This window comes from Selaginella moellendorffii, unplaced genomic scaffold, assembly GCF_000143415.4.
Source record: "Selaginella moellendorffii unplaced genomic scaffold, v1.0 SELMOscaffold_133, whole genome shotgun sequence".
NCBI lineage: Eukaryota > Viridiplantae > Streptophyta > Lycopodiopsida > Selaginellales > Selaginellaceae > Selaginella > Selaginella moellendorffii.
This window is the reverse complement of record NW_003314394.1, coordinates 228,877-239,314: the sequence shown is the minus strand read 5'-3', so window position 1 is coordinate 239,314 and position 10,438 is coordinate 228,877. Positions and strand designations below refer to the sequence as shown.

The window sequence follows — 10,438 nt, the reverse complement described above, 5'->3', positions numbered from 1 at the left end:
TGATTAAAAAAAGTAGCTGAAATTACCATGAAAATATGTAATAACTTTTTATAAAAATTTCTTTATGAACTAATTTATTATATTCACATCTATTTTCAGAACAAAATAGTTGTAGAATTTGAATTTTTTGCCAAAAATTAGTTGATTTTAATACAATTTTAAAATTTTAATCACTTATTACCACTTTTTTATACTACTTTAGCATACAACTATCCAGTTGCTATATAATTTAAAAGAAAATAAATATAAATCAAAAGTATATATCTAATGAGAAATCATCCTTAATTGAAAAAACATAAATTTTATATTGGAAAAAAATTCTTGATTTTTAAGCAAATGTTTCAGTAAAAGTAACACTTATAATATAGGAAAATTTTCTTACAAAATTAACAATGTAATCGTACAATTGTACATTTGAATTATCCATTGAAAAATGTGTGATTTTCTAAAAGTATTGAATTGAAAATTTCTATAATTTTTTTTTAAATTTAGAAAAATAAAAATGAAAGAATAACACAAATAAGGTTTGATAATGAAGTTAACCACTAAATAATATATATTTTTTAATATTATTTAGATTAATATATTAAATTTCATTGTGAAAAAAGATAAATCTTTTGAACAAAAATAAATATCACTAAAAAGTTAACCAAGATTATGTAAGCTTTTCTTACAATAAAATTAATAAAATTTATATCTACTTTTTAAAATAAATAATAAAAAATATTTTTAATTTATTGAGTTCTATATTATTGATTTTTTTGAAAATATAAGACATTGATATATATATATATATATATATATATATATATATATATATATATATATTAAATTATAAAAAATTTATTTTTATAAGTGAAGTATCATTACAATAGAATACTATATTTTAACTCTAAATAATGACTATAATATTGTATACATGTAAAAGGTAAATAAATATTTGCATACTCAATAATCAAAATTTTTAGTTTATTTGTTATTAGTATGTATAGTTGTTAAAATATTAACTTTAGTAGATTTATATATAGCTAAATAGCTAATAATTTAATATGAATATATACACATTTTTCTGTTACTAAAAATAGAAATAATTTTATAGAAATTATGTTGCTCAAAAATTTTGAAATTTCACATCAATAAAATATAAACATTATTAAAAATAAATGCACTATTATAGTATTAATACTTGTAATGTCTATATTACACTATCTTGTAGACTCAACTATTTAAAGCTATTTATTTGTATATAATAATACTTCTTAACCTTTTAAATTAGTATATTTAATTCTCCAATTCAAAATAATAAAAAATTTCATTAGCATATTCCCATTGGTATGAAGCTCTTGATTAATTTGTAATAGTTGAAATTGATAATAATGATGAAAAGTTCCTGACAATTATTTATAAAAGATGGAGCAAATTTATGATAGTAATGAATATACTTTGAAATTTTAGCAGATTCCATATTGTGTTCTTAAAATTAAATATCATTTGTTAAATTGTTTTTCCACTATTCTATTTTTTAAAATGAGTTTTAGCATAATGGAGACAAACCCTATAGTCCTGTGTGCCATACATTCTCCAGATCTTCACTTCCGTGAGTCCAATGACGTGTTTGGTTTTCGAAAGAACTTCCCAGCAGTATAGATCCCGCAAGTTTCTTTAATCTCTTGGCTTTGTATCTATCTATCTACTGGTCAAGCTTTGGGTTTGCGACTAAATCAACATATTGTCCCGTGAGAAAGGCGTTTGCGACAATATTATATAAGTGTTCCGTGAAGTGAACTCCATTCCAGTATATGTGAACTGACGGGTCGGCGCACGTCTGGCCCTTCGTCAGGATGCCGTTGATCATCCCACCGTCCACGCAATCAACGACCTGCGTTAGCCAGGGCGTACCACAGCATACCGTACGAGGTTCGGTAAATCCTGCGTGTAAACTCTCGGTTTAACCAGGTGATAAAGGTAGAAACAGAGATGGAAATTTACCGTATGATTGAGGATTTCGCAAGATCGGTTCAATCGCGCTGTAGAAATCCGCGTGCGCGATCGACGCTCCGGCTAGGCTGACGCGGAGATCGTCCACTGCCTCTCGGAGCAGCGAATTGTGGTGGGCATTGAGCGCGTTGAAATCCGCGATGCAGCCGAGCTCGTCCAAGCGATCGCTGGGACGGCGCGAGACGAGGAAGCTGGGATTGCATCCCTGGCGCGGGATGTTGGTCACCAGGAACTTGCGCGCGCCCAAGTTGTAGAGATTCTGCCCACCATGTGGAGAAATTTAGTGTGAGATCGAGAGATCCATCAATGCGCGAGAGTAAACTGACAAAAGCAGAGGATTGGGAAAGTTCATCCTTGCCTGGATGAGATCCCGGATGGCCTGCACGACGAACGGGACGAATTCCATCATTTGGGGGTAATCCAGGCCACTCTTCTTCATGAATCCATAGTCGTTTCCACCGATCTCGCCCACGATGTACAGGGCCTGGGAGAAATCATGCAGAGAAGGGTGTGTTCTTCTCCCTGGAGTGAAAAAGAGTGAAATTTCTCGCTTGCGAAATGGATTGATCGATCGAGTACCTTGATTCGAGCGCAGCATTGACACATTCTGGAAATCCTGGAACCACCGGAGCTGGATATCGAGCGGGAATGTGTGCCGTGATCCCGCGAGCGATATGTTGTGTTGGTCATAGAATCGAAGGGGAAGCGCCGAGGCTCCTCCCGCCGCAAAATTCACGCCATGGCGCCAATTCCTCCCCTTGGACAGCAGCAAGTATGGATCTAGCAGCGGCAATCCATAGCCTTCAGCTATAACCCAAGAATCAAAGAATCAGACAAAGATCGCGGCAAAGAAAATCGAGACACTGTTCCCAGGATAAAATAGATTCGAGCTCTCACCCAAGAAATCGACAATGAGGCGCCCGTCACTCTCTCTCCCCGCGGGATGATGGAAGAAGGTCTCGCCATAGGGCGACGTGTTGAGGCGCTTGTAAGTATGTGGGAATGCGATGAGGGAGTTGCCAGCGTCGGAGAGGGAATCTCCAAACTGGAAGATCGTTGGGACTTGTTTGATGCCTCCCAGCGCCCAGGGAGAGCGCGCGGCTCCAGCTGCTGCAAATTTGAGAAAGAAAACGAGGAAAAGAGCTGCTGCTACCATTGATCCCATTGATCGCATTGGCGTCAGACTGGAAGGAATATATCCTTGGAAGGAATGAGGACCAATCTTTAGACTCTTGCTTCTTTAAAACAGCCAACAAGAAACCACCAATATGGGCATAGCTTAGAATTTATCCAAACTGAATTTGTTTAAATACTCTAAAGTATTTTTACCATTTAGTACATTGTGAACTTTAGCTTTTTATCTATCTACTGGTCAAGCTCTCATTGGCTAGGATAAGGTCCAGTACGCAAGTCCTTGTACATCCATTAGGAATGCAGTCAATCAATCAACGTGTTTACAACGAGCTATTTGACATTGTTGTGCTGTACTTTCATGTCGTATGTAGGAATCACGATCTATTTGCTGCTCCATGCTGTAATCTTCATGGACCAGATATTACCTAACATGGGTAATACGATGAAGCCCAATAAGCAGCATGAAACAATGTGGGTGCCAAGATGCAAGTTCATAAGGTCCAGATCTTAGCAAACATACAATAGAAGAAATCCACTAACTTTCCAGGGGACACATTAAAATGCCTGAGGACCAATCTCCACCTTTGGAAGTTCTAGACAAATATGTGAATACATGGCAAAAAACTCCATCTAAGGATGGTATCATTTAAAGAAAAACCATAAAATGTTTTCTCAGTACCAAACAAGAACCTATTCATGGATCTAAATCCAGCTCTGCACTAGGAACTGAGACTCCTAGCCAGGTTTGATCACATCAATATCCATGTTTATGTAACACTGTAGAATTTTATTTTTTCTTAAAACAATTCTCGTTACTCTTTGTGGTCATATTGCTTTCTTCAAGCCCTTAATCTCACAATGTTGCTCATTGGATTCTCTTTACAAGGAACTCCACCAATCACCTTTCTCACCCAAGGTGCAAATCATTCTCACTAGTTAAATCTGTTTAGCTTGTTATTAGAAGACCACTGCCCTAACAAACCGTGTGCTCTTCCATGTTTATTATCGATGATTGACTCTTCGTACTTGGGATGATGTCATATATTTACAAAGTTGAATTTTGAATTACAAGGCTGATGTGGCATGGGATCCTAGCTGGGAATGGCTGACACATCGGATCAAAGTTTAATAATCATAATAAAACCTTCCACTAATAATGAATTGATTATTTCTTACTAATCTTGTATTTAAACAATGTTTTGGAATTGAATCTTTCATTCATATACTGTTTACAAGGTCTCATGGCACCCGGCATGAAGTATGAGGCCAAAAGATTTTAAAACTATTGTCCATGAATTAGAAATAACAGGTTCTAGGCTCCCTCGTTTAAATATCTTAGTAAAGCCTATGACGATCTTAAAGATAAAATAATAGATGGCATACTTGAATCTGGTCATTTTTATGGTTATTAGGGATGTAAACATGAATGATTATTTAATCCAGAAAACATCCACCACCAATTTTAAAGTTTTTCAATTGCATTGCATTCATAAAGTCTTATGCTTCTCTATGAGCACTACAAGACTGTAAACAACATATAAATAGATAGATAGATAGATGACACCTATCTCTCCCCTCCTAGCTTTATTGCCATCTCAAAAGTCTTGTATAGAACTGAATTTGTTGATTGAAATGTTTGATTTTTATCTCAGGAGCGGTAGATGGCAAGCCTTTATCAAATTGATTTAAAAAATATCTTTCATCACAATTTAACATTATCCCCCATTTTGGATACACTTATGTATTGTCCCTTGAGAAATGCGTTAGCCGCAACCTGGTAGAGGTGTTCCGTGAAGTGCAATCCATTCCAATACAGATGCGTTGACGGGTCAGCACATGTCTGACCCATGGTCAGCGCACCGTTGATCATCAGTCCGTCCACGCAATCGACGATCCAGTTTTGCCATGGCGAGCCACAGCACGGTTTACTCGTCTCAGTAAACCCTGCGCGAGACCAATTTTTACCTTCATGGTGCAGTAAAAAAGAGTTGCTTTTTACCATATTCTTGGGGATTTCGCAGGACGTCTCCAGTTACGCCATAGAAATCCGCGAGCGCGATCGATGCTCCCGCAAGGCGTTCCCGGAGATTGTCCACTGCGATCCGGAGCAGCGAATTGTGATGAGAATTGAGCGCATTAAAATCCGCGACGCAGCCAAAATCGTCCAGTCGATCGCTTGGGCGGCGCGAGAGGATGACGGAGGGATTGCATCCCTGGCGTGGAATGTTGATCACCAGGAACTTGCGCGCCCCCAAATTGTAGAGATCCTGTGACATTGATCAAACAAAGAAACGAAAGGATTGGGAAAGTTCATCCTTGCCTGGATGAAATCCCGGATGGTTTGGACGACCATCGGTACGAATTGGAGCATTTGAGAGTAATCCATAGTGCTCATCATGTCTCCATAGTCGTTACCACCAATCTCGCCGACGATGTAGAGCGCCTGGGAGAAATCATCCGCAGAGGGGTGCGTTCTTCGACCTGGATTGCAATTATCTCACGAAATTCTTGATTGTATCCTCTGATCTAATCGACGGTTACCTCGATTCGAGGAGCGCATCGCCGAGACATTCTTGAATTCCCGGAACCACTGGAGCTGGATATCGAGCTGGAATGTCGCCCCGATCGAGATGTTGTGATCGTGGAAGAAGGAGCGGCCTAGCGCGGAGGCGCCGCATGCCGCGAAGCTCACCCCATGCCGCCAATCCTGCCCCTTGAATCGACGCAAGTAGGGTTCCAGCAGCGGCAATCCATAGCTGGAAGCTTAATCACACACAAAGAACAAGAAGAGATGATCCAAAAGAGAGAAAGAGGCCACCATTCTCACCCAAGAAATCGACAATGAGGCGTCCATCACACTCCCTCCCCGAGGGGCCATGGAAGAAGGTCTCGCCATAGGGCGATGTGTTGAGACGCTTGTAAGCTTGTGGAAATGCGATGAGAGAGTTTCCAGTATCGGAGAGGGAGTCCCCAAACTGGAAGATGGCAGGGATTTTTTCCGTGAATCCTCCCAGTTCCCAGGACGATGATGATCCAGCGTCCGTGAATTCGAGAGAGATCAACGCTGCGATAACAGACACTATAACCATAGCCATTGGCCAAGAACTATGCAAAGATATTCGCTTTATAGATTCTTTTGTCGTCTTGTATGAAAATCGCGCTAAATAAGATAGAGACCAGCGATTCGAACACTGGACTTGGTTGACTAACTCAGTCAACTCTGACCGAAGACTAGTAGTGCTGTGATCCACTGAAAGGCCACATTCCTGTAAACAAGGCTCGCGACGGTCCATATAGTTTTAAACGTTTGTGGACTGGCCAAAAGGAGAGAGGAAAGAGTTTGGAGCGAAGATTTGGAGCTCGGAGAGGAGAGGATGAAGCTCCTGGGCTTGTTTCTCCTGTTCGATCTCGTCCTGGCCAGTTTGGAAGGTAAGAAGGAGAAGAAGAGAGCTTCCCTCTTGGCGTCTCTTACCGGGCATTGTTCGTTCTTCTTGGCAGGAGACTCGCTCAACGCGTTCAAGCAGGCGGTGAGCGATCCCACTGGGATGCTCGAGACCTGGGATCCGACATTGCTCAATCCTTGCACCTGGCTCTATGTTACCTGCAACCAAGACGACCTTGTCACTAGAGTGTAAGCAGGGAGAGAAGATTGGAAAGCAACCTGGACGTTTTGATGATCGGATCGTGTTCTTCCTTGCAGGGACTTGGCACGAGGAGATCTGTCCGGGAGGCTGGTTCCCGAGCTCGCCAATCTGAAAAACTTGGAGCATTTGTAAGTGTCGCACTGGAAAGTTTATGTAGCTTACCTTTCTTGTGGATCGATTGGTCGATGAGCAGGGAGCTTTTCAACAACAGCCTTACTGGATCCATCCCTCCGGAGTTTGGAAACTTGAAGTCCCTGGTCAGCCTCGACTTGCAATACAACCACCTGTCCGGATCAATCCCGAAATCGATCGGTAACATGCGAAGTCTTGTTTTCCTGTGAGTGATTTGTCGAAACGTCGTTCCTCTTACGATAATTCTCACTACAGCCGGCTCAACGACAACCAATTATCCGGTCAAATCCCACAAGAGCTTACGACGTTGCCGAACCTGAAAGTCCTGTAAGCTATAGTTTGAACAGTTCTGCCAGCGGAAAGCTCCAAAAGAACTTACATTTCTTCCCTGTATGTTTTTTGTTCTGCAGCGATCTCTCTCATAACAGCTTCACAGGGACTGTTCCTCGGGGAGGCTCGTTTCAGAAATTCGGCCAAAAGAGGTAAGGTAGATGTAGTTTTCGAGTCGTCTGGGAGCTTAATTGTCACATTAACTGCGTGTTGCAGCTTTGAAGGCAATCCAGGACTTTGTGGACACGCAGTCAAAAGACCCTGTACTTGAACCTCAAGTCCAAACTGCATCAATCAATCACCCACGAAAAGTCAGTCTTGGTAATGACAAAGGCGTAGCAGCAGACTTATGCATACCGCTCTCAGCAAAACAGAGACCATAGTTCACGTCCACAGAATTATGATTTTCCAGAGAGTTGTAGAGGGAATGATCTTCCGGGGATGCCATGAGTTGTAATCCTCGGACTCCGTTCTGGAAGTTTCCTCCAACAATGATCATGCAATCCAAAGTCACCGTTCAAAATTCCTTCGCTTTGGGACCTGTAAAGAATTCAAAAACGAAACTTTAGCGTCGTAGCCACAGACAGACGACAATGACTGGAATCAGACCTTGGGCTCTCTTCTGCATCCCTGCTAAACGTTTCAAGCCCGGAAAAAATGGTACTTATCTGAGGTCAGCACTTACACACAAGCCAGCAGGAAAAAACACTTGATTCTAGTATAAACGGCATTCGAGGGAATTAAACACCTGATGAAAAGTCTCTCAAAAATCAAAATTTTCTCTGTATTGTACGTACCAGTCTTGGAAAAGACGGAGATTTAGAAGCAGTCCAACAGTCTCCACCCAGAGCGCACTATAACAATAATTAGGAGTTTCGCCGTTCCACTTCATTCTTTGAGACTCGTAAATAAAGAGTCTGCAGGCTAATGTCTTAGAAACAACGAAAAGCAAACAATTAAAATGTGATATTTACCAGTAAATCATATTTTCTGATGCAGGTCAAAGAGAATCTCGTGTCAAATACCAGTACGCTGCACGCCCGTCCCTGAACACAAGAAATGCATGAGCACTAGAAAATAAAAAGCACAACGTACTCTCTCGACACGAAAATTTTCTCGGTGGGTCAGAAGAATGGTCTCGAAAGTTTGGTTCGCAATAATACTTTAAGCGAGATCAGTTACCAAGAAAGATGGTGTACTGTGCCCTTTAGGAAGCTTTCCAGAACTGGAAACAAATTCGTGTGCCTCATCCGTACTGATGACAGTTTTCACGAGCAGCAGGTTCCTGCGTGGATTAACTGGATCAGAAAGAACGGTGCTTGCGTGCTTACTGTGGTTCTGGTTCTTCAGTTGTCGAGCATATGTTCGCAAGGACGACGTAAGGGAAAGAATCGCCTGACTCCAGGCGTAGAACCTCAGCAGCAGCTCGAGCTCCTTTCTCCATGTTTCCGTGCGTCTTACACGCATCCAGAAACATTTTCCACACCACGGCATTTGCTTCTACTCGAAAGGCCTTCATGCTCAGTATAAGCTTTTCGGCTTGGTCCAGCTTCCCCACTTTTCCCAAAAGCGAGACCATACAGCCAAAGTGCTGTATCGTTGGAGATACTCCCAGCTGGAGCATGGAACGGAAGTAGTACCACGAATCTGTCACGAGGCCACCGTGGCCGCAAGCGTCCAGCAGACTAACGAACGTAACTTCGTCTGGAATCACGTCCATTTTGTGGAAGAGCTCGACTGCCTGCTCTGTGTAGCCGTGCTGTGCGTATCCTGCTATCATCGTGTTCCATGCCACCAAGTCCCTGTTCATTGTCTCGAATACTTCTCTTGCATCTCCCACACTTCCGCACTGGCTGTACATTTTCACCAGGCCAGTTGCCACAGAAGCGTGGTCCTCCATCCGAAACACCTTGACGTGACCGTGAATCCTTTTCCCGTTTTGTAGAACACCAATCGATCCACAGGCCGCGAGAACGCTGGTGAAAGTGATATGATCCGGTTGTATGTACTGCTCCCCCATTGCATTGTAGATTGAGAGTGCCTCCTCTGGACGATCACCGTGAGCGTATACTGAGATCATGGTGTTCCACGTAACCAAGTTCTTCCCGTGTAGTCTCTCGAACACCAGCCGGGCGTCTTCCAAACTTTTACACTTCCCGTACATGCTCATTACCGCGGTTCCCACGGCCACGTCCGACTCGAATCCATGCTCCACAATCTTCGAATGGATATCTCGAGCGGCTGCCAGATCCTCGTCAGTAGAAAAGGCTTGAAGCAAATTCATGAAAGTCACCTTGTCTGGTTGCACATTCTCCTCCAGCATTCGCGCAAACACTTCGAGAGCATCCTTAGCACCGCCTAGTTGTGCCCACGCAGCCACCATTGAGTTCCACGACACGACGTTCCTCCTGGTCATGCCTTGGAAGACAAGCCTTGCATCTTGGAGACTAGCGCATCTCGTGTACATGTGGACCAGCGAATTCCCGATAGGAGTTTCGCTGTCGAATCCACAGGCAGCTACGCGCTGATGCACTTCCCTGGCACGTGAGATCTCTCCGATGTAAGAACAAGCTCCCAGTATGCACAAGAGGGTCACCTTGTCCGGCTTCAGTCCGTTGAGCTCCATGTAATTTACGAGCTTCAGTGCCTCCGACGGATATCCGTTCTGGGCATATGCCGAAAGCATAGTGGTCCATGAGACAAGGCTCGGTTTTACCATCCTGCTAAAAACCAGGCGTGCCTCCTCGAAGCAGCCACATTTGATGTACATCTGCATTACCAGATTAGCCACGAATGTGTCCTGCTCGTACCCGTTGTCGATAATGTGCTGGTGGACAAACTTGCCGTGAAGCACCGACTTTGCTCGGCCGCACTCGTCCAAAAGCTGGGCATATGTTCCACTGCCTGCTCCAATCAGTGCAACCTCCAGGTGATCCAGGGGGTTCTTTTTGCGCTTCGACATGAGCCTCTGGTTTGCTCCCGAATTTGCAGAGAAGACGACTGCTCTAGTCGGTAAGCTATGATTTTCCATTTCTGTACACGAAAACACAGATGTAAGTCACAAACCACAGAAACATGAAGCTGCTTACTTGCTAGATTTTTCGAATTATGACCCGCACTAATGCTTGAATCAAGAAAACGAAGGCACAGGGATTTTTCAACGAATTTTTCAACAAGTTCCATCCATTCATAATACGTAA

At 42.5% G+C, this 10,438-nt stretch overlaps 4 protein-coding genes across 4 annotated transcripts; 1 reads left to right on the top strand and 3 right to left on the bottom strand.

The window, feature by feature from the left end:
• Positions 1–1,593: 1,593 nt before the first annotated feature.
• On the bottom strand, positions 1,594–3,256 carry LOC9661531 (GDSL esterase/lipase At3g48460). The gene is made up of 5 exons (XM_024666010.1): positions 2,896–3,256; positions 2,578–2,805; positions 2,357–2,520; positions 1,990–2,257; positions 1,594–1,929 (listed from the first exon to the last, which is right to left on the bottom strand). Exons 1-5 carry the CDS (start codon positions 3,170–3,172, stop codon positions 1,691–1,693), a joined length of 1,176 nt encoding a protein of 391 aa, XP_024521778.1. The 5' UTR covers positions 3,173–3,256; the 3' UTR covers positions 1,594–1,690.
• A 1,534-nt stretch (positions 3,257–4,790) lies between these two features.
• LOC112343102 (GDSL esterase/lipase At4g01130-like) lies at positions 4,791–6,450 on the bottom strand. Its single transcript, XM_024666005.1, has 5 exons — positions 5,960–6,450; positions 5,674–5,895; positions 5,453–5,613; positions 5,132–5,399; positions 4,791–5,076 (listed from the first exon to the last, which is right to left on the bottom strand). Exons 1-5 carry the CDS (start codon positions 6,423–6,425, stop codon positions 4,835–4,837), a joined length of 1,359 nt encoding a protein of 452 aa, XP_024521773.1. The 5' UTR covers positions 6,426–6,450; the 3' UTR covers positions 4,791–4,834.
• Positions 6,451–6,498: 48 nt separating this feature from the next.
• On the top strand, positions 6,499–7,764 carry LOC9661122 (leucine-rich repeat protein 1). Its single transcript, XM_002992300.2, has 7 exons — positions 6,499–6,561; positions 6,631–6,763; positions 6,833–6,904; positions 6,970–7,113; positions 7,164–7,235; positions 7,319–7,390; positions 7,455–7,764. Exons 1-7 carry the CDS (start codon positions 6,507–6,509, stop codon positions 7,507–7,509), a joined length of 603 nt encoding a protein of 200 aa, XP_002992346.2. The 5' UTR covers positions 6,499–6,506; the 3' UTR covers positions 7,510–7,764.
• A 190-nt stretch (positions 7,765–7,954) lies between these two features.
• Positions 7,955–10,436, bottom strand: LOC9661121 (pentatricopeptide repeat-containing protein At1g11290, chloroplastic). Its single transcript, XM_002992274.2, has 4 exons — positions 10,328–10,436; positions 8,570–10,271; positions 8,213–8,523; positions 7,955–8,155 (listed from the first exon to the last, which is right to left on the bottom strand). The coding sequence occupies exons 1-3, from the start codon at positions 10,419–10,421 to the stop codon at positions 8,403–8,405; spliced, it is 1,917 nt and encodes a 638-aa protein (XP_002992320.2). The 5' UTR covers positions 10,422–10,436; the 3' UTR covers positions 7,955–8,155; positions 8,213–8,402.
• Positions 10,437–10,438: the final 2 nt, after the last annotated feature.